The sequence below is a fragment of the Molothrus ater genome, chromosome 1, assembly GCF_012460135.2.
Source record: "Molothrus ater isolate BHLD 08-10-18 breed brown headed cowbird chromosome 1, BPBGC_Mater_1.1, whole genome shotgun sequence".
Classification (NCBI taxonomy): Eukaryota; Metazoa; Chordata; class Aves; order Passeriformes; family Icteridae; genus Molothrus; species Molothrus ater.
In genome coordinates, this window is record NC_050478.2 from 130,330,516 (window position 1) to 130,353,639 (window position 23,124).

General features: G+C 40.2%; 1 protein-coding gene across 1 annotated transcript in view; it reads left to right on the forward strand.

The window, feature by feature from the left end:
• Positions 1-5,081: 5,081 nt before the first annotated feature.
• STK3 (serine/threonine kinase 3) overlaps positions 5,082-23,124 on the forward strand; it is a 129,263-nt gene continuing 111,220 nt past the window's right edge. Inside the window, exons 1-4 of the mRNA XM_036406489.2 lie at positions 5,082-5,257; positions 12,050-12,130; positions 12,567-12,695; positions 14,526-14,640. Of these exons, the coding sequence (XP_036262382.1) occupies positions 5,235-5,257; positions 12,050-12,130; positions 12,567-12,695; positions 14,526-14,640 (348 nt within the window). The 5' untranslated portion in view covers positions 5,082-5,234. The remainder of the gene's footprint in view (positions 5,258-12,049; positions 12,131-12,566; positions 12,696-14,525; positions 14,641-23,124) is intronic.

The window sequence follows — 23,124 nt, forward strand, 5'->3', positions numbered from 1 at the left end:
GTATTACCACAACAGTAATCGTTTCACAAACCAAAGTGATTTTTTTTTTACATTAATGCCAATCTGTAGATCCCATGAGCACAATCAATGCAGCTGTAGTACAGACCAGAATATCTTCTGTGGTCAACTGTAAATAGCAACTCTGTATCCATGGTTTATTTTTACCATAGTGCGCTATAATAGGAAAAATAGCAAATGGTAAGTCTATGTATAGCCTGTTACCAAGACTGTGAGCTAAATGATTAGTCAACAGTAAAAGCCTATCCTAATCAACAAATGGCCTTAGGTCCAGTAATAATATTTTGGATATCAAAATAATGTATACTAGGTAGGAGAGGAATTGCAGCAGTGCAGCTAATATTTCATGAGTTTTTTATGGCTCTTTTTAACGTTAAGTAGGAATTTTGTGAATCATGCTGACTTTAACAGACTGGATATGGATAGCAGACTCTATATTGCTTTACTTATATTGACTGACTTTTTATTTTCTGCCTCTTTCTTTTGTTGGACCAGCAAAAATTAATTTTCCTTTTAGTGACATTAATTAACCATTAAATTGTGAGTAGTTCAGGAAAGGAGACCCTCCCTCTCTCTGCCTTGTTCTTACTTAAAAACTCACTATAGAAAAGTATAAATTTTATTCCAGACTTGAAAATATGATGTTCTTTTATATTTTATGTATAACTATTTTATGACTGACAAGGTTAGGAAAGTATATAACAAATTCTTAGATAAGTCTTCAAGGTTACTTCACATTAGACATGATAGTTAGGAAGAAAATACAGGCAGAAGTCAGTTTTCCTTATCTTTTGTATAAACAAGCTGTTATTTCATTCAAGGCCTTTCCTTAACTTTTGGCATACCAGATCACTATCAGGCAGTCACAGGGAGAGAGATGCAAATGTGTTTTGTTGACTATTTATCTACTGAATTTATGAATTGGATTCCACGGAAAGCAGGCTCCTGCATTCATTCCATCTTTGTGCTTGCCTGCCATCCCCTGTCTTTCTCCCCTTCACAATCATTTGTGACTTACCTTACTAGTCTTAAACATGTTTCATGAAAAGTTGGAAGTCTGTAATTACAGTAAATTCCTATTTTTACAAAACTTAAGGGTAAAGGAGAAAGAATGCCCTGCTTGTGGGGCAGTTTACCACAGGGCAAAGGAAAAATAAGGGAAATTCTGACCTTACATGGGTTTGGGACCACACTGTGGACTGGCCTGCAGCCTCTCCTGTGAGCCAAACGCCTTTTCCTGTGAGCTAATCTGCAGGTGTAATGGAGACATAGCCCCTTTGGAACTCCCTGGGGAAATGCCAGAGTGGGCCCAGGCATGAGAGACACCAGGGATGGGGAGGGTTTAAGGAAAATCGAGCTGGGAGCGTGCTTGGGGGTCTGTATGGATTTTGTTGGTTTTGGTGTGCTAAGAAGGTGAATGGAACTACTGTGGGATGATAATTCCACATCAAGGGAGAGAGCACAGAGGACCCTGTCTGTATGAAAAAAATGGGAGCTACCATGGTGAAAGGGTAGAAAGCACATGGGAAAAAGAGCTGGCTTGTGAAAAGCATCACAGACATGATGAAGGACTAGGAGTATTTTCTTTGGGGAGTGTTCATGACGAGTATCTCTTGGAAAACACACACTATTTATCAGTTCCGCTGTTTTACAGTAGCATCATGTATTCATTACAATGAACTTTGTTTAAATGAGCCTGATCGAATACCTTCTGAAGTAAATGTGCTTTTATTTGCTATCAAAGGAATGAGATAAGGTCCCTGCTATAACATAGGTAATTTATTTTCATGATGTTTATGAATGACTTTGAAGTATATATTTGTAATTTAAATCCCAACATTAGATTCTGTTAGAAATGCAGACATGAGCTTCTCAAGTAATTTTTATTCTTCTTAGTTTTATTACAAACTATATAAAACTGAGACAGGACTGATATCTTAGGACTTTTTTTGTTCATATTTTTAGGACCTTGAAACTTCTTTTGTGTGTGTTTATAAGCACCTAATAGTTTTCCATGCCATCATGATTCCTGATTTCATTTCAGTATAAGTAATTATAATATATATTATCTGTTTACAAAACTGTATTATAATATAAAATAATTATAGTACTCAAAAACTAAGTATGGTCTTCATCCATTCTTTGGTCTAAGGAATTGTATTTGATGTTGATGCCAGTTCTGCAGAGGAGTCCTAATTCAGGCAGATAAATCTGTAAAATGGATAAAATACTTCAGAAGAAAAAGAGTAATTCAGTTAGTTTGCTCCTACATTTTTAGGATTGGGCTACATTAAGCCTTTTCTTACTCAGCTGCCTTCTAGTGTTAGACCTGTTGTTGGAAGAAATCATGGGAATACTCATGTAGAGTGTCTGCAACTTCCTCATCTCCATCTTGTCTAGACACCAGCAATCTCATAGTATATTCATGCCTCCAGAACATCTAGACTTCTCTTAAGTGGGAACTCTGAATGAGGTAGGAGAACAGAGGGAATCTGTTTTCCCTTTCAAAGTTTCTTCTTTGCCAGTGGCTAGGTACAGTATTGTAATGAATACCAAATCAGTGCTGTATTTCACAGCATGGTTCTCAAATTCATGTCACAGGGGAAAGGTGAGAGAGTGTTATTTATTCCAATGTCATTGACTAAAAATACTACTAGAAATTATAAGAGATGAATAAAGTGGTCTTGAAAAATAGCGTGGTATATGTGTTATCCCACTGATGTTTTATTTTCAGTTTAAATGTACTTAGAAAGCTTTCTGGCAATTGCACAAGATACAACTTAAATTTCTGTGAGAGAGGCATGGAATTAGTCCATACTTTTTTTTGGCACTGTCTGCCCCACTATATAATAAAGCCAGGCTACCTAACTTCTCCCCTTTCAGACATCTTGAGTTTTTTACACCCTTTTCTTTCTTCAGTGGCATAGATGGAGGACAGTCCTGCTCCATCTTCCTCAGTTACTGAGGAGTCAGGGTATTTTTTTGAAGTGGGGATTGTGGTATTAAATAGTTTCAAATGAAACAAGAAAATTTCTAAATGTGCTATTTTTGCTTGGAAAAATTTTCTTTTGTTCTTGTCAACTGTTGTTTAAGGGAAAGGTATAAGTGGCAGATTAGACTGTTTAGCCTAAGTTCTTCCAGAAAATGAAATATATGTGTGAAGGGGGAGAGGGAGCACTTCTTGGCTCTGTTTCTTTGTATTGCTGTTACAAACATAATATAGTACCTGTATTTTATTTTTAAGAATCCTTTTCCTTGCTTTAATGTGTAGTCTGTGGCACCTTTGGTTTGAGATGTGGGAGCAAAACCTGTCTCCTCTGAAATAACCTGGACAAAATACTGCCTTAAATATTTACGTTAAAGGATGTGGAGACAACCTCTGCATTCCAGGAGTATTAAAGCCAAATAGGGATGTCAGACTTCCCTTCATTAGGTGAAATTGGTGAACTGTAAATAATAATTGGTCAGTGGCTATAGCCAAATACCCTGCAGAACAAAGCTGGACACTGGCCACATGGCATTTGCTATCTGCTTGACCTCAGCTGTCCTTGAACTGGAAGATGAGACATCTTGTGGGATTCCTTCTCACCACTTTCTGAGGCACTCATACCATACTCCATCTCAGGCATCTGCTGGCTCCTTTTCCTGGGTGTTTTTGGTTTTTCTTTTGGCATATCCTACAAGCTGCTGTTTATGCTATGGACACATCTGGCAGCACTGCTGGTGAGCCACAGTGGCTTGTGGGATGATGCTTGGAAGAGCTCTGCATTAATCTGTTGTGCAAAGGAAGATGTTCCATTGCAGTTTTTCCATGACTCAGAAAAACAAAGAAACCTAAAAGGTCATATGGTGGTGTGTGATTTGTTTTGTGGGTTCATTCAATATTGCCATTGTGCATTTGGCCCGACTGCAGTGAGTCAACTGGGTTGGATTGACTCAGACAAAGTAGAGGACTTGCACAACAGTAGGACTGCAGTCATTCTGAATTCCCTTGCTAATGCACATCAAAGAGGCAAAATTAGGTATGGAGTGCAGATTTCTCTATGAAGTGGGAGTGTAATACTTGCACATCTAAAATCAGTTTGAAGTGGAACGTGGGCATCTCAGTGTTTATATGGAACTTGCCTAGGTGTTTTACTAACTTGAACTTCCATTAGTTAGGCAAATAAACCTACTGTCAGGAAAGGATATAGAAATTGGCTTGAGCATTTAAGCTGTTCTTGTATTGACTTGGCTGGATCTACTTGGATCCATAAGATTCAAGCACATAAACAGCAGAAAGTCGAAGTTGTAAGGTGGTGAAATTGCAGCTGTCACATGGTGCTCTGGAGCCTGAGACCTGCTGCTTGAATAATTACGTGACAGCTTCCCCAGCTTCGCAGGGTACCTTGTGTGCTTTGGCACCACGCACCCAAGAGCCGGCACCTTTCACCTCAGCAGCTTTCTCGTGCCCCGAGGCGGCTGCGGGGAGCAGCTCGGCCGTCCTGCCGTGACTGACCCCAAGCATTCCCTCAGCCCTGCTCTGCAGCCGGCTGCCGACACGCCCTTGACCTTCTGAGGAGGGGCTGAGCGCCGCTGCCTCGCCCGGCGCGCACACGCGGGTGAAAGGCTCGCCCGCCCGGCAGCGCTGCCCCGAGGCCACGGGGTGGCCGCGGGGGAAGAGCCGCCCTTAGGCGGCGGTGCTGCCCTGGGCTACCCTTGCCCGATGGCGCAGCGACCACGGCCGGTGGACGAGGCGGGGGGGGGCGGAACGGTGCCGCGGGGGGGCCGGTGCGTACGGCCCGGCTCACAAGAAAGCCCCGCGGGCGGGGCGGGTTCCGCGGGAGGACTACAACTCCCGGCGTGCCCCGCGGGCCGTGGCCGCGCGGGGCACGCCGGGAGCTCGGCAGCACCGCGGCCTCCATGATCTTCCCCTGCCGCCGGCGCGGCAGCGCCCGCTTGTCTCGCGGTGGGCGGGGCTTTCTTGCAGCCGCCGCTCTGAGCGACATCCACACCACTCTATCAGCGCTGGCTGTACCACGGCTGTAGCCAATCAGCGGCGCGGAGGGGCGGGCCCCCGCCGCGGCCGGAGGTAGCGGTAGTGGCGGCAGCCGGAGTGCAGCCCTGGGGAGCGTGGGCCCCGCGTTGAGGAGCGGTGAGGTCGCTCCGGAGCTGTGCGGGTTCGGCGGGGCCCGGGGGCTCGGTCACCGGCCCCGGGGGGCCGCGGCGGCGACGGCATGGAGCAGACAGCGCCCAAGAGGTAAGGACCCTTCGCGGCGGCCCCTTCGCCGCCCGGGAGCGGTGGCACGGCCAGGATGAGGCCTCGGTGCCCGGGTGTCTGAAGAGGCGGTGGGACAGGGACGGTGCTGAGCCTTGATTAGCGGCCGGAGGGCTCTGTCACGTGGGGAAGAGTCTTCTGTAGGGTGGATGCCCCGAAATACAACCTCCAGTAAATGCCCCGACGGAGGCGAACCCTTGGGGGCTGCTTGAGTTCACAACAATTTTAACATGAAGTGAGGGAAACTTGGTCGCCGAGCAGAGTCCCCTGCCCTGAGGGTCCCTCACTCGATGTTTCAGGTCTGTGGCAGGAGCACACGAGTCGTTCTCTTTTCACGTTGGAAAGTGTCCTTGTGCTCTGCTGCTGGAGGGACGGATGCTTGTGGGGGTGGGCGTTGCATAGTTGCAGTTGCAAATCAGGGAGTGGGAAGAGGCAAAACCCAGGCATATTCCCACAGTAGATGTATTTTCTCAAATATATAGGCTATCAGGTTATATTAATTACTGTGCTCGTTTTTAAAAATAATTTATCATTTGACTTCTTAGTGCATAAAACAATTTTGCTTTGTGTTAAATTTAAGTTTAATCATATATTTCTATTGGAATGAGATATAGTTGTACAATACACAGACTGTAGTTGTGTAGTGTACAGAATGTAATTATTTGGTTGACATACGTATTTACTGTCTTTGAGCTCTGATTTTAGTTTTACTTCCTGATAATGAAAAAGTCTAGGGACTACACAATATAAATTTGTGATAAAGGATATCAGTTTTTGCATTCATCTTTAAGACCTGTACATTCCCCATTCAGAAAAAATTCTTTAAAAGCAGGATGATAGGACTTAAAAAGAATGTAGTCTTAAACATCTGATGACTTCTCCAATAACACATCAAGTGACAGTACCTACTGTGGAAAACTTTGAAAATGGATTGGTTTGTAGTTACTATCTAGGGTGGTTTTAGCAGGCACTGGGGTAAGAAGGGACAGGCCTACACTGTTCTTTCAGGCTGACAAGTGCTGCATGGCTCAAGTAAAGGAAGTAGGAGAGGCACCAGCAAAAATTTAGGAAAAGAAATGGAAATGTCTGGGGAGTAATCAATGTCACCAGCAGCAGTGGAAACCTTGGGAACTGGTGGTATCACAGGACAGAAAATAAACTGTGAAGTTAGCATAACCTGCCAAATGTTTTGGGGTGGATGTGGCATTTGCTGTAACTTTATTGCCTAGCTGGAGGTGTGTGGCTGGCATAACTGAAACTAAGAGATTTTTAGATCTTTGGATTAGGTCAGAAAGAACTAGATTTGGGAATGTCTAAACTCTGTCATGTTTTTATATTCCACATGGGTTTTTAAGCTTATTTCTGGAAATTTGTGATGAGAACTCAGATTTGTTTCTTTAGTGGAAGGGAAAATCTGTACTCAGTTTTTTGCAAGATATTAACTCATGTTATTTCTTAAGATTAGAAGCAAATTTTTTATGGCTGTGCGTAATATCTGCTTTATTGGCAGTTTTGTACAGTTTCCCAATTGTTGGTATTCCCAACTTTATTCTAGGCTACCCCCTTTTTCTGCAAGTCCAGAAGAGATGCAGATTATTTTTTGTGGACTGAGTTTTTGGTGCTGTCCTTAGAGGCGGTAGTGGTGTGAAATGGACCATGTTTACTTGGCAAAACAGATGTGAACACCAGAATTCTTTACTTTGGTGCCTGTTGTTCCCAGGAGCGGTTACTGAGAGGGATCTCTTGGTATCGTATCTGTGGTGCATCTGTTTACAGGTAGCAAGAATTTCATATGTACACTAAAAAGCTGCAGGGATGTCCTAGAATCCCAGTGTTGCCTTACAGGTATAGGGCACTTTTATCTCCACTTCCTTGTAGAGAAGGACACAATGCAATTGTCTGTTGCATAAATCTGTAATACAGCCCAGAAAGCAGCAATGATGATGCCCAAATGACATTCTAGGCCATTTTGACTTTTCAATGGAGGTGCTGTCAAAATAATTCAGTTTTTTCCCTTGACTAACGCTGCACTGCACTGCAACAGTTACAAAAGACTTTTAAGGAAGAGTTCTTTTCAGAATACTTTCTATTTTAGAAATAATTTAGAGTAGATGTTCTGATTTTATGCTGAACAATTTGTGCAGTAGTTGACACAGTGTTTTCTTGCATCTTGAATCTTTAACTGTACTTTAGATGTGCTCTATAGTTTTTTTCTCTCACTAGAAAGATTCGCTCTTGAAATAGTTAGGAAATTTGCCTCTTAGTGTTGTAATTTTTGTTGTTGTTATTGTTTAGTTTTTCTATATCGTTGGCAAGCTCACATGTGAGGATACAGGTTACATACAAGGGAAAAACAAAGTAGTTATAGACAGAATTTTCTCAAGTACTTAGTTTTTAATCATGCCTATCTCCTGCATGCTGCTGCCAAATGAAAGGCTGCTTAACAGGCATGGGGAGTGTTAATGAAGGTTTTCCAGTCCTTTCTTAAAAAACTTGAGTTTAATGTTCACTGAAAAGCACAACATTTCAGGTTTTGTGAGAAGAGGAAGAACTTGTTCTTAGAATATGAACTGTTTGTGAAAAAATTGTTTTTTAATGTTTGTGTCGGTGGACATGTTGGCAGTTGTCAAGTTCCTCCTGAAAATGATGGGACAAAAATGTTTGGGCTTTATTGGCAGAAGGCTAAATGTAAGTACACAGCACAATGGTGTTAACTGTCTTCATCTTGCTTCTCCTTGTGTGAGTGCTGTGAAGCAGAGCAAATGTCTCAAGGCTTCCACGTGCTGCCTCTACTTCAGATGACTGCAGTGATTTCTCCTGCTGCCTTCTCTTTTAATATATCAGTATAATTGATCCCAGCCATTCTTTTTAAATGTTTCAATGTGCTAGTGCTTCTGCACAATAAACCACATTTATTCATGTTTCTTGGAGTGGCTGTCCAGGTTTTTGTAACTCATGACAGTAATTGATGGCTTTCTATTCTTTATTCCAGCTTTATTTTTATTTTTGAGCTTTCAGGGACTTTTTTTATCCCTACCTCTATAGCATACCACCAATTTATTTTGTGAAATCTATATAAAATGACTGTGGAGTACTGTAGTCATACTTTTTCTTTCATTTTTGGGGAGGAAATCTCTTGCTCTTTCATGTTGCAGTTCAGATTTTTCTTTATGCTGGGATTGAGTGCCTCTTAGGTTTTCCTTTGCTAGAATTTTGCTGATGTACTCAATGGCAAATAAGATTCTGGTCAGACTAGGAACTAATGTTTTCTCATATAAACTGGATTTATAAAAGTATAATTATCTGCTAGGATGTATTTTCCTTGTTAAGTGACTAGATGTTATGTGGAAAGTCAAACCTTCTTGGAACAAGAAAATAATTTTCACAGGTCTTTCCCAGAAGTGTAGTTTACTTAGTCCTTCTGATTTAAGGAACAGCTTCCCTTCTGGAAGACCTCTAAAATAGCTCATAACCACCACCTCATACTTTAGATTCTAGAGAAAAAAAATAACCCAGAAGAACTTTCTGTCCAGGTTTTATACTCAACTTCTTTGCATCTCCTTTGGACTTTCTCATATATGGAGATCTATATCTCACACACACATATGGCACTTGAATCCTTTGGTCAGAGTAAAGCAGTGCCTGGATTTACTGATTTATTTGTTCTGTTTTAAATGCTTGTGTTATGAAAGTAGAGGCTCAATGAGGGAGAGAGGAGTGAGACACATTCTGTCCTTCTCTCCTATTGCTCCTGTACCCTTTGTCTCTTCATTTTTGCCTCCTGCCCCCTCTTCACCTTGCCCCCTTCCCCCTGCCAGTAAGAGCTGATGCTGAAGTCTTAGATGTGTTTCTCTGTCCCAGGATTGTTGCTTGCTTTTAACCAACAAGATACTATTTCTGGTCTCCTCTTGTATGCCGCTTGGTGCTTTGCAGCCAGTTACACCAGTCACCACCTTCTTCCTCGTTTCTCCCAGAGTTTTCATAAGTGCTGTCTTCACTGCAGCCCTTCAGGATGTGTCGCGTGGTGTTCTGGAGTTCAGGAACTGAATATTCTATTGAAACATCCCGAAACAGAAATCATTAGAATGTCTGAGTCATTAGGGTTTTTCTATGGTTCAAAGACCTGTGGTGTTGATGCTACCACTTGAACACCGGACCCAGCATCTGAACTGTTACAGTGCTTGTGAAGGAGTGGGAGGTGCTTTGAGCAGGGTATTTGGTGATGACATTCCTGAGGCCACGTACCTTTCTCACTGGAAATAGGCTTTGTATTAAGCTGCCTTAGTGTTAAGTGTGATTCGGTACTGTAACGTGTGTCAGGGTTGGATAATATGAAAATAATTTTAAAGCTACAGAATGCTTATTTTTTTTTGTCTCCTGGTTGCTTCTCAAGTACTCCAGATAAGGTTATTTGACAGTGATGTTGGTTTTGATCAGTTTATGGCTGTTAGTGATTGTTTCACTAACTCTTCTCAAACACTCACAATGCTTTGCCATTAATGGTGCTGTTGGAACCCTTTTGGTATGCATTTTTCGTTTTTTTTCTTCTTTCTCATTTTAGCAGGTGTTAATGAGCAGGTGGAAGTGTTCTCTTTGTGGGCATCTCCAGTCAGGGGTGCTGTGTACTTTCTCTTTTCTTGCTAAAAAGTTCAGGCCCTCTGCTTTTCTGTTTAGTACATCTTTTGTTACACAGCTCTTTGACTGAGAGACTCAGCTAAAGGTTATGCTTTTTATTTTTCAAGGCTCTGCTTATATTATAAACATACTGTGCATGGGGTTTTTTGGTGGCAAGAAGGGGATGATGGCAGCGAGTTATTCTTGAATGCAGTCTTTAAGGCTGCATATATTCTGTTCAGAGAGGAAAAAATTTGGAACAAAGAAACAAAATGAATGATTTATTACTTTAATACCTACCAGCAAAATATTTTTTCCTCTTTGATTTATCTCAACATATGCTTTTTCAGTAATGAAATATATGCTTCTCTGCAAAGTATAAGTTCTGTCTTTCCACTTTCTAGTGTCTAGCCAGCAGAGAGAGTGAAAAAGAAGACAGTTTTGTTCTTGTAGGGCAGTTTTGCAGACATTATTTAGTCGTTTTCATTTGAATTTTTTTGCTGTTTTTCTCCATGTTGATGAGTTGTGCCTTTCCTTTGCTGTGAAGAGTTTTATTTTCCCTAAACACACAGGCTTTCCAGCTTCTTGACTGTTTTCTGTAGCAAACTGCATGGTCTTTATTGTAGTTAGTCCACCTTTTCTTACTGATTGTGGATGCTTTTTGTGTTCATGTGATTACTACATCTGTGAAATTGTTCCTTGATGTATAAATGTGTGCACCCTTGTTTAACACCAATCCATATGACTTGTGTGCTTTTACAATTACTTTAAATTCTTTGCTTTTACAAAGAATGGTTGGCAATTACAAATCTATTTTGACTCATGAGTTCCCTCATTGGTCACTCACATTAATTTTTATTGATTTTGTCTATCACAGAATTGCATCTCCTAATATGAAGGGGTTTTTTTTTTTCAGATCACTGTTCTTCCACTATTAAGACTTGTCAATCTTTTCTGTCCATGCCCTTCTTCCTTCCCCTCTTCCATATTTGTTTCTAGAAAGTGTTGTGGGATAACTTACTTTCCATAAGTTCTTAATGATCTGCTGTTCTTCAAAGTTTCCTTTTTTTCATTCCCCTTTTCCTCCTCCTGCATATGGAATACATTGGCTATATTTAACACTACAGCACCAGCTTTTCTTCAGCTCATCTTCTACTTTATTAGAAGAAGGCTGTCACGTAGAGTCAACTTGTTACTTCAGTCTTGCAGCAGAATTCCCTAGAACTTTACGGTGAAGGATTTACATGTTGCAGCCCCCCATCCCTGGTGCAATGTGTGTGTGGTTATATTTTCCTGTGCTGTGTTCACTGTTAGCTCTAGTGCAAGCTTGCAGCTGAGTTGTGTTTTGAGATTTGCCAGGAGTCTGGAGGCCTGGAGAGCTGGGAATGCTAGAGACCAGGGAAAGGCTAGGACTGCTTGTAAAGGCTAACAAATGGTGGTAAAAGGGAGTTCAAAGTGCTGGAAGAAATCATAGGGTGTTACTGAGTGATTTGAGATTGTATGAGAGAGAACTAAGGGCCAATACGGTGGTGTTATGTAATTAGATATTTTGTTGCATCCTGTCCCTGTGTGCATTTACTGAGATGCAAGAGAAGCTGCCCCAACAGCTCTTACAGTACTCAGCTTTTGGAATTTCAGTCTTCTGCTGCTACCTGGGAAGTGCTCCCATATACTCCCAGAATCATCTTGACTTCAGAATTCTGCTTTTAATGACGTCATTCAGTGGCTGATGACAATTTAGAAACTGAGTACTTCATGTGGGTGAAGGATTGGTTTATAAATAGAGAACAGTGTGGCATCCCCTAAGCAGTATGGGGCATGTGTTTGCATGCTGTTTTTTGAGGGAAGGTAAACTTTCCTGCATTCTTTGTCTGTTTCTATTTCAGCAAAGGAAGTAGTTTGAAGAGTGAATTGGTCCCATGCTGTGTTGAATTGAGCAAACATTAATGGGAAAGTGATAGTGACAAAAAATGTCATAACTTAACCAACTATCATATAAGATGAATTAAAATTTGATTGCTGTTACACATTAAGTATTTTATTTTCATTGGAATATATTTTTCTTTGTAATAATTTATTCTGTCTGCTTGCTTGTGTGAAAATTTGCTGGAGTTCTTTCTCCCCCCCCCCAAAAATAAATAACTTTCGTCTTTCTTTTAGCAAACTGAAAAAGCTAAGTGAAGATAGTTTAACTAAGCAGCCTGAAGAAGTCTTTGATGTTCTGGAGAAGCTTGGTGAAGGGTAAGTACAGCTATTTACAGGGGCATAGGATCAGAGGGAAACAATACATAAAGCATATGTTGGAATATTGAGTTACAGAGAGAGTCACTGTAAATGCCTCTACAGACAAGTTTTACTACTAAAGCAAATGCATGCATTGGTAGATTTCTACACTTTCCATTATATATTTATGCATTTTTGATGTCTGTTGTTTGTTAACACAGCAAATGTACTTGCACCTGTAATGGAATTAGAAACTCTTAAATCTTGACAAAAATTTCTGCTGTCTTGACAAAGCATTCTTCTGTCTTTCCTGAGGTCTTGGTAGAACTGATCTTTTTGCAGCCTGAAAAATGCTCACACTTCTGCATGAACATATGGCTTCTGTGGCTTTTTGTGCATAATGGAAATCAGGAGAAGTTTGCCTTGTTTTTTAAAAAAATTGTCTCGTTTTTAGGTCTTATGGTAGCGTGTTTAAAGCAATACACAAAGAATCTGGACAAGTTGTAGCAATTAAACAGGTCCCTGTGGAGTCAGATCTTCAAGAAATAATTAAAGAAATCTCTATAATGCAACAATGTGACAGGTAGGTATGACATTTCTACTCCCTTTCTAAGAGTCTATGTGAAAATGTATTTCTACTTGTGAAAATAGCTGAAATATAAGCAGCTGCCAACTTTTTCATGGAAAGTAAATTGTCCAACATAGACTTTTTTAATTAAAGGAACCACTTTGTCGATCTCCTTCTCTCCTTACTTTGGATTGAAGGAAGTACAAATAGTGTACATAGCAAAAACTGTTGAAAGAAGAAATACTGGCCTCTGCTTAGAATTCTCCGTCCTTGCTTCATTTTACTTGCACTCTGAAGGCCAAAGGTTACTGTTTCCTTTAAATGTCTTGGGCTTTGTGAAATTCTGTCTGCCTGTTTCAGAAGATTGATAAAGATGTTTCTAGCAGAAGATGAATGGCTAGCAGTTAACTTCCAGAAGAATATTTTCTTGGCTGCCATTTCCCTGTGAGAGCATCCCTTTCAAACTGTGAGCAGTCTTGTGAAAGTGCTGGTGGATTGTTACCTTACACTTGTTCACAGATTTTATGATTGCGGGTCTTGTAAAAGAGGAAGCCTTAATGCAAGGATGCAGAAATTACTTTGCTATTTCTGTTGTCTATGGAGTTTTGGGCTACAACTTCAAAATCAAACTTATTAGTGTCAGTCTTTAGGCAAATATGAACAGTGTTTTGAGATTTTGCAGCACTTGATGTTTTGAAAAGATCATCTTGTCCTGATTGATAATAACACCCAATTGTTGCTGGGAATCCTGGCATAGTGTAAATCTGGTAAGAGATGGTCACAAAAATCAGTGGGTTTTCTTTAGAAGTAATACAGCCTTCCTTACTTCATGAATTTATAAGGAGCAAGATCAATGTGTCATGCTTGTAAATGGTGGACATTTGGACTAGTTAGGAGGAGACTGACCCACCTTTCCTTCTGAAAAGGTAAATTCATTTAGTGCTAACAGTTGCTCTTAAATGAAATAGTTTTTGATAGTGTTGACCTGTCTTTTTGTAAAAACAAAATGGTGTTTGATTCTACCCCATAATGTAGGTGTTCTGATGAGAAACCACTGTCTGATATCTCAGTATCTCACTTCCTGACTTTGTGGGTGATAGATGACAATCGAGCTGTAGCCTTCTTTGTTTCAGTTCCTGCCAAAAACCCCACCCCAAACCTTCAGTCTTGTATTTCCCTAAATACACCATCTAATAACTTCTGAAGGATGATTCTTTATATGGTTACCACATCTCTTTCTGTCTTTCTTGTGCAAGTGACTCCAAGGAAGCATTATGTTAAGTGACAAACTCATGAGTAGCAAAGCAGTACCTTCTGTTTGTGACAATACTATCACTTCTCATGAGATGCTTGAGTATGAAAAGCATTTGCAAATCCAGCAGGCTTCAAACCAGCACTAGATTCTCTTTAATAAGAAAGTCTAGTTCTGTCCTTGAAATAAATTCATTCTTGCAAAACTGGGAAAACATGGTTGAGTTTCCATGTGATTTTGCTCTGGAGAGAAGAAAACAAGGCAGTCTTTCTAAGAAGAGAAGCATTCAAGAGAGGTCTTAGAGGAGGGAAAAACAAAGCTTTTTATCAGATGACTGATGTTTGGGAAAACTTGGTCTGTATTTGAAGATTGTGGTAAACTTACATACATAGTAGTGCCTTTATCATTTTATTAAGTAATCATAATTTACTCTAAAAGGGCATTAGTTAAGCTAGTTACAAATTTAAAATGTATTTGGTTGCATTTTCTCTTTAGCTATGTCAAACAATTTTTAACAACAGGTGTGCTGGTGATTTTTTTTTTTTGTCTTCTACTAAGAATTCATCTATTTAACCTTTTTTTTTTCCATTTAGTCCTTATGTTGTCAAGTACTATGGCAGCTACTTTAAGAACACAGATCTATGGATCGTTATGGAATACTGTGGAGCTGGCTCTGTTTCGGACATAATTAGACTGCGTAATAAAACGGTGAGTTGTTTTTTTAAAAAATATAGATAGCAGTTCATAAAATCAACTTGTGAATTAAGTTTGGAAGCCAGAATAAAAGCTGGAGTTACAAGACAAGATCTTGGCTGATGCCAAGGGGCCTATCTGTGCCTTGCTTCCCAGGAAAAAAGCTCATGCAGTTTGACTGTCATTGTGCATTCCTCTCTGGGCTGGTCACCAGCAGAAGCAAGTACATTTTGAAATACAAAGATCTTGGGAATTTCTTAAAAAGTTACTGCTTTGTAGAAGGCAAAATTGTGGCTTCTTTCCCTACCCCTTCCACCTTACAGTCTGTCAGCAGCCACTTAGTAGCTGCATAGTTTGGAAACAGGTGTATAACTGTCTTGCTCTCACTCAGTGGTTAGGGAGCATGAGAAATAACTGGTATTACTCAAGGAATGAGAGGGGAAAAGATGCCAACTAAGGAATGTGAGAGAAAACCAAAATGAGGGTTGTATGGAAGTGTCTTCATGGACTTATAACAGCAATAATATAGAGGAAGCCTGTAGGAAGCAGGTATTGTTAGTTCTCATGAAGAAACAGCTTCTCTGAAAAGTGTTTTGTTGTAGGTGTCAAGCAGCCTTGAATTCCTTTGAGTCCATTGTTTTCAGTAATAAGCTGTAACATGAGGTATTCTTTTTACCAGTAGGTACCCTGAGGTGACACTACTTGCTGGGCTTCACATTTTGTAAACACTCTTGAGATGTTCCTTGCACCTTACTTGGGAGCAGAGGGGGAAAGTAAAGGAGAGAAAAGCAATGTTTAGAAAACAAGACATAAAAGAAAATAGAATCAGGTTTATCAGGAAGTTGTGGTGATGTCGAGACTAAAGGGAGCCCCTTTGGAGAAGGTGGATTGTATTGGGGCTGCTGTGATGTTGAAGTGATGGGGAAAAGACAAAACCAACGTGAGATTGCTGGAGTTCTGCAATCTTCAAAATTGGTGTTCTTGCTGTTGTATGTTATCCAAGGATCAGTAGCTCTTGTAAGAAATGGCACAAGCTACTCGAGAATTTAAAAAACCAAAACAAACCATAATCCATTTAAAACAGAATTTAAGAAAAGAAAAAAAGGAGCAAACTTGTTTGTGCATTGATAGAAAGTGCTTGCATTTTTATTTTAAAAAAGGTGTCCAAATGAATGTGTGTGTGTACTTATATAAAACTGGGCTATCTAGTTTTTCTTAGATCTGTTGTAGGATATTGACATAGTAGATGAATTAAAGATTTGAGGGGAAGGGATATTGGAGTCTAGGAGCAAATGCATACTGATGATCAGACAAACTATGTCTTCTACTGCTGTTAAGGTCCATATGATTAAATAGCATGAATTCTGTTTTAAGACACAGAATAATCAGTAAATGCATGGATACCAATGATAAAGCTTTTTTAAAGGCAAGTCATGGAGTGCATGGCTAGTAGAGTTCTGGGAAGGAGTTAGTAAGGACACATTTAATGCTGGCTGATGTAAAGTTGGTTGGATGTGCTGAAAGGTTTATGGACAGACTTCCACACCAGAGGCTCTTCAAGCAAATACAGCTGTAATCTGGAGTAAGTGGGAAGTTCTGTCACAGGTGGGTGATTGTTTCAAATATAAGAAAGAGGGTGTTTTGGCCTACGAAATGGATCTGTGCTGTCCTGTTTCACAAAGAGGGTAGAAATACTGGTGACAGAGGTTGTATTCCTAGCAGTGGAAACTGGCAAAGACTTGCAAGGTTTTGTGGTACTGAGAAAATAAGCACAACTAAATGTGAAGAAATAAATTTGGCTTGGTGAGGAAGGCAAAGCCTTTATATTGAGGTTCATGAGTGCTTGAGCTTAACTTTCAGAAATAGTTGAATAAGTAAAGTGCTTGTCAGAGGTTACAGTGGTATCAAGGACACAACAAAACTATGGAAGTTAAAGAAGGTAACAAGGGTGATCAGAAGTAAAGACTATTTCTCTAGAAGCAGATAGCCAGATGCATTTGAATATTTCTGTGATGAGAAGAGGTACCTGGAGGGAGAAACATGGTGAAAGGTTTTGAAAACCAGGTGTAGCACCAAGAAAGTAAAATATGGGTATCTTACTGTTTATTACAAAACAAGAGCTCACTTGTCACAGTAGATGCAAAGCAAAAATTTTTTCTTTGCACATGATGATGAGGGTCACTGTATAGTTGCAGAAGTTTGTGTAGGTGCTGAGAGTTGATTTTCAAAAGGCAGCTAAATAAGACCAGGAAAAAATGACTGTGCACTCAAATGGGTAATGACTGGAGCAGGAAGTCCATGTGCTTCAGATCTCTGGGAAGACACAGCAGAGAACTATGACAGTTTACTTGGCATGTACTTATATTCAGGAAGGTTACCAGGCTGGACAGAATTTTCATTCTAGTGTAGAATAGGGAATGTTCTAGTGCCTATAAAAAAAAATAATAAGCAAAGCAAACTCCTTGATTTCTCCCTTGCTATGCCTCTGTCTTGCAAGTTTTGGAATGTTTAGGCAGAGGTTTTGGATGTGTTTGAATGCTCTTGCTCTTTGTGGAACAGTGGCCTGATCACTCAGACTGTGTGGTGGGAAGCTTGTGACTATTACTAGAATGAGGCTGCTTAAAGTACTTGAACATTCTGTTGATGACCTTACATTTTATTTATTTATTTATTCATTCATTAAATGGAAATAAGAAATAGTTTTGTAATAAGAAAATAAAGATATTTACTTGCAAACAAGGAGAGAGTTGTTTCTTATTTTAGCAGAATATTTACTGAATATAGTCAGACACATAGAGTTATGTATTCTGTAACTTTCTTAAATTGTCAAATGAAGACTGTGGTTGGGCCAAGGAAAAGTTTATTTCCTACTTCTCATATTTAAGGAAAAGAAATAAAGAAAGTTGAAGTAAGAACCCTTTAGTGCAATGGCCATTAGGATTATCATTTGGACTTGATCTTAAAGATCTCTTCCAACCTAAGTTATTTTAGGATGATTATTAAGTCAGGTCATAGGAGAAGGTGGATTTCTTCTCCTGTTTGGAGAGGAAACGTTAATACATGTTTGCCTTTGTTGCTTGTCTCTAAAACTAAGAATTTATTAATTATCTTCTGTTTTAGTGGTTTCTGTTTTTCAAAAATTGTGTTTGTCTAGAAAGCGAGCAACACTGGGCTTTTTTCCATTGTTCTAGTGGAAAGAAAACTGAGGGAAACAGAATCCAAAGTTAGGGTAATTTTTAGTGACTGTTTGGAGCCCATTCATATGGAGAAGTTTTCAGCTTAGCAAGAGCAGGTTCATGTCCAAGAGGCCTGAGCTATTAATTTGAAGTTAAATGGAGCCCCGCAATTCTGCTGGAGTCTTCTAATGTGCCAGGCAGATTAGCAGCACTTCAGCAAATCCTGGATGGTGCTTGTTCGCTCATCCAGGGTGTGGTGTTCATCAGTCCTGGGCAGCAAAGCTTAGATCTAGTTTTGTCTGCTTTTCTCAGAGACTGGTTTGGGAGGTACATGTATCTTATGCATTCAGACTGTGGGCTGCTGCCAGGAAGGGCAGTTCTGCTGCTGTCCTCCAACCTGATTGGTGTGTTCCTCCTGCCTTTTCCATGCCTCAGATGCAGCGATTGTCTGTGGCTGCAGGGTGATCTTCGATAAGCATGATGATATAATGGGGAAACTTCCTCTCTCTTCTGTCCTCCCCACCCTCATGAGCTAACTCTGGACTCACTGTGGCAGCGCAGTGGCTTCATCTGATGCAAGGAATGAGCACTGTGGAAAGGGAAGGAAGAGCGTGTCAGAGACTGACTTTCAGTGTCAATAGATGAGATAATTACAGTGTGAAGCAACACTCACCAGCTGCCCTTAACATAGGGGAGAGTATTTACACACAACCATCCTTGTGTCTCTAATAATTATTGAGGGTGCATTTGGCCATCCACTGATCATGATTACTAAGTCATTCTAATCCTGACTCTTTGGGGACCAAATTCAGCTGACTGAAACATACCAGGTAGTGGCTATATTGTAGGGTTATCAGACAAACCTGTCTTACTTGGGTCAGTATTTTAAGTCACGAGTGTAGGAGTGGATCGCTGTGCAGTTGGGCCCAGAGATTGTTCATTTTGTATCTAAAATTATTTCCTTTACATGCCACTTTTTACATATGTAATGCCTCATGTACTCCTAATGATTAGCTTCTGCCATGTTTTCTTAGCTAATTACTTTTTTCTGTGTGTTTAAGCTCCACTAATTCGAGTGAATAGTGTATCCAAATCCCTGGATGCTGTCCTGCTGGATTTTCTTTCTCTGTATGTTACCATGGGGCTCCAGGGTAAATCTTTTGTTATCTGGACTAAAGGCATTTTGCTCATAAGGATGTTGTTTTGCAGTGTTAAGCAGTCATGTTTCTCAGTAATTTCACAGTTAAAATATTTCCAATTTGTAGGCCTTTGCTTCACTAAAGTTCATGTGATTATTAGCTGTAAAGCAGCTGTCTAGGGCCTAGTACCTCTTGTACATTCTAAGTAGCATCTATCACAGTATCACTTCCTCAGTTGAACCCACATGGATTAATTAATACCTAGACAGTCCATACACAAAGGTTGAAATTCCTTCTGCACTGGCTCACTTGCTTATCTCATCTTGATGTCCATGGACAAGTCCTGGCTGTGCTGCTGACCATGTTCTGGGCCTTTCAGGTGATGAATTGACTCAATGGGCTAATCAGCTGTGTTACTCTTCAGAGACTGAGCTTTAGGCCAACATTCTTAAACTACTTTGCAGGTTGAGGAAAAGGAGGAAAGAACTTGATCACAAATGTCCTGGTTGCCTTGTTCTGTGTTTAGCCTTACAAAGCAGGTTAGCTTATACTAGCTTCTGCAATGCAATGCTGAGATTATTCAGTGCTTGTCTAATAAAATCCTTACTATGGCTCTGAATGATTGACTGCTATATAAATGCTGGGAATTATTTTTCCTTAGTTCTTTAGAGTAGCATTGTAAGTTCCTTAAAAATGGATTGTACTGTCTGACTCTCAGAATGATAGATCATTCTTTCAGTGTTGCATTAAACTGTGTTTATCTGCTTGGAAGTTTGCTCAAGAAAATTATTTTTTTCCCTGAGCTGAAAAATCTTTGTATGCCAGAAATAAGATGCAAGTTATGTGTTGGCTAATTTTTATGAAAGAAAAAGAAACTTGAGCTACACTGGTATTCATCCATTTCCAAAATAACTATGTATGTATTACATGCAAATGGGGAAGTTTCAAAACAAAGATTGGCTATGCAGCATCCTCTGGTAAATGTGCTTTGGGATACACTAACTGTCCTCTCTTCCCCTTTTTCTACAGTGTTAGCAGATCATGCTCACTCTGTGAGGACTAGTATGCTATTAAATTATACATCCTCTGAAGTCCTGTGTTTCTTTGTAAAATGCTATAACAATTGCTCTGAAGACAGAATTATCTCTCCCCAAACTTTATCTGACCTTCCTCTTTCCATTAAAAGAAATACTGTTATTAACTCGTGCCATGAACATCTACCAGTCAGTTCTAAGAAGAATTTGATTCCTGGATGATTTCTATATTTCTATGATTTCCTACAGGTGCATAAAATGTTGCAGTTCATTTTATGGGCTGTCTTAAAACTAGCCATGTAATACTAAAATGCTCAGCATCATATAATTACCTTCCTTTTAAAAAATGTACTTCTTGGAAGAAAGTTTACAATACTACTTCAGTTCTAATGGTTGTATTTCCTGGGTTTCACAATGTTTATATTTGCTACTGATCTCTTTGCTGTCAGGTCACTGCTAAAAGATGAGCAATGCTATGGTATGTTGAGGAGGAGGTAGGATTTTAATATTTTTTCTGATCTGAACAGTCTGGTTAGTTGCACCATCAACAGATCTCCTTTGCTTCTTCACCCATGTTTCAGAAAATCTGTGGAACTTCTGGGAGAATAGCAGAAGTTGCATCTGTGGTTTGAAGTCAGTCACTCAAATAATTTTTCAAATAAAAAATTGTTAGAATTATTCAGTGCAAGCAGCAGCTTTTTTCCCATCTTGTAAATAATTTTCAGTTAGTGCCAGTTTTAAGTTGCTCAGACAATGAAATGACTGTGTAAACATAGAATATGAAGAAATTTATAATAAAATCTTGCAATAAAAGGTAGCTGTTTAAATGAATGTTTCATCAGTCATCTACTGGTACCCTGTATATAACTTGCATCACAAAACACACATAATCTTATTCCTGTTGTAGTAAGGAGTGGAAGTTTAACCTTATTGCCTTCCCACACTGCTCTTTCCTCTCAAAAGAACCCCATCATTGTTTGCGTTGGATAGACAGAAATATCAGCTGAATTTTTAATGTATTTCCAGTTTGAGTCAACCTCTCTGCATATGAAGTTGTAATTTGGGCAATAAAATTTGTCTCCATTCAAGGAGTTGAGCCAAGTTTCATTATGGTCTTCCATGTGTATTTTATTTTACAATAAAAGAGTCTTTAAAGTTTAGGTGGGTTTATTGCTATATATTATTGTGGTGAGGAAGCAGATGAAATGTCAAAAAACTGCAGGTAAAAGAAAGGCTACTGTTGTCAATTTGGATGTCTGTTTTAGAGGTGGCAAGGAAAGAGGTGAACAGTGTGCCACTGATTTGGAATAAGTGATAATTTTAATTTGAAAGAGACCTCTGGAAGTCAGCTAGGTGAATCTACTTTTCCAAGAAAGGAAGTCCAGTTGGTATTTAGGGCCTTGTTCAGATCAGTTTTAACAATCTGAAAAGTGTGAGACTCAACAGTCTCTTTCTCTAGCCCCGAGAACTTTTATTTCTTCTTGTATGCTCAGTGAGGATTGTTTTGGTTTGTTCTAGCTCCTCTAGTCCAGTTCTAGCTGGACTCTCCAATATGTCAGCCTTTCTTTTATTGCAGCCTGGAACAGGGTACTGTGCTCCAGATTTGTGTTCACAAATGCTAAATAGAGGGGGATTTTTACTTGACTTGACTGTGCTTTCCTAATGAAGGCCAGTCTATGTTTAGGGTGTATTGCTGATGTTGCTGACTGATGTTCAGCTTGTCTTCTGGGGCCACCCAGAACCTTTCCTGGAGGAATGTTCCCTGCCACGTGGATTCTCAGTCCCTACTGCTCATGGCATGGGGTGGTTCTCTCCTGGTGTGGGACTCTGCCGTTGTTGAACTACTGTATTTGTTGTCAAGCTAATTCTTCCAGCTTGTTGAGATCCCTCTACATGGCAGCCCTGCCCTGTCTGTAGTGTATTGGCTGTTTCCACCTTGTTTCATGTCATCCACAAACCACGATGGGGTGTGTTCCTCCTCATTGTTCAGGTTCTTGATCAAGATGTTGGGAGTATTCACCCTATGATCAGTCTCTGAGAATATTGCTTAGAGCTGGCTCTTGGTTACATGTTGAACCACTGCTGAGCCTGGCAGTCCAGCTGGTTGTTCCTCTACATCTTCTCCATGATTCCCCAGATTTAGTTAAAAACATAGATTGGAGGCTGCCAACAGCCTTGGTAAAGTCAGACAAAATGACATCCTCAGCTTTCTCTTCACCCTCATAAGAAAGTGACCAGGTTAATTTAGCATCATTTCCTTCTGGTTAACTTGGCTGGCTGTTCCCAGTCACTTTTTTATTGTTTGTGTCTAAAAACACAAACAAAATTAGCTTCTGTGTGGATTTACCCCATAATACCTTGGGGTCTGAGAATGAGCTGATCAGCCTGTAGTTGCTCAGGTCCTTCTTTTTGCCCATTTTGAAGATGATGGTGTTGTAAGGGACACCCTCATTGCTGTAATCTTTTAAAGTTGATAAGAGGTAGCCTTCAGTTGACATTAGCCAGCTTCTTGGCACCTTTGGATGTATCTTATCTGTTCTCATGGACTTGTATTTGTCCAATTTACTAGAGTAATTCCTAACTTGTTCCATTTTGCTACTAGGCAGAGACAAGAAACCCTGCTAAAGACTGATGCAAGGAACATGTTTGGGAGATTTCTGCATAGCTTGTTAACAGAGTGACCACTCAACACAAAGTCCCTCCCTCCCTCCCTCCCTCCTCTTCCTCCCTCCTCTTCCTCCCTCCTCTTCCTCCCTCCCTCCTCTTCCTCCCTCCTCTTCCTGTCTCCTGTTTTGCTCTCCAGATGCAAGTCCACCCTATTCTTGGCCTTTGTAATTCAGCTCTTTACTATCCAGGCAGTGCTTCTTTATTTATCTTTAGTAATCTGTTTTTGTGCTTTGCATGCCTTATTTTCTGTGCTTCAGCTCAGTTATGAGTTCTCATCTCTCTTTGTTCAAGATGGCCTTCTGCTGTATTTACTTACCTCGCCTGCCAGGAAAGACTGTTTTCATACTTCTAGGAGGTTGCCCTTTATGCTCAGCCAGTTCTTTGTTGGCTTATAAGATTGTGCAAGGTCTCTCTTGGTGATGCTGTCAGACCCAGTGGGGATGGTATGAGCAGGTGTGTAGCTTGTGAGCCAAGTGAGCTGTT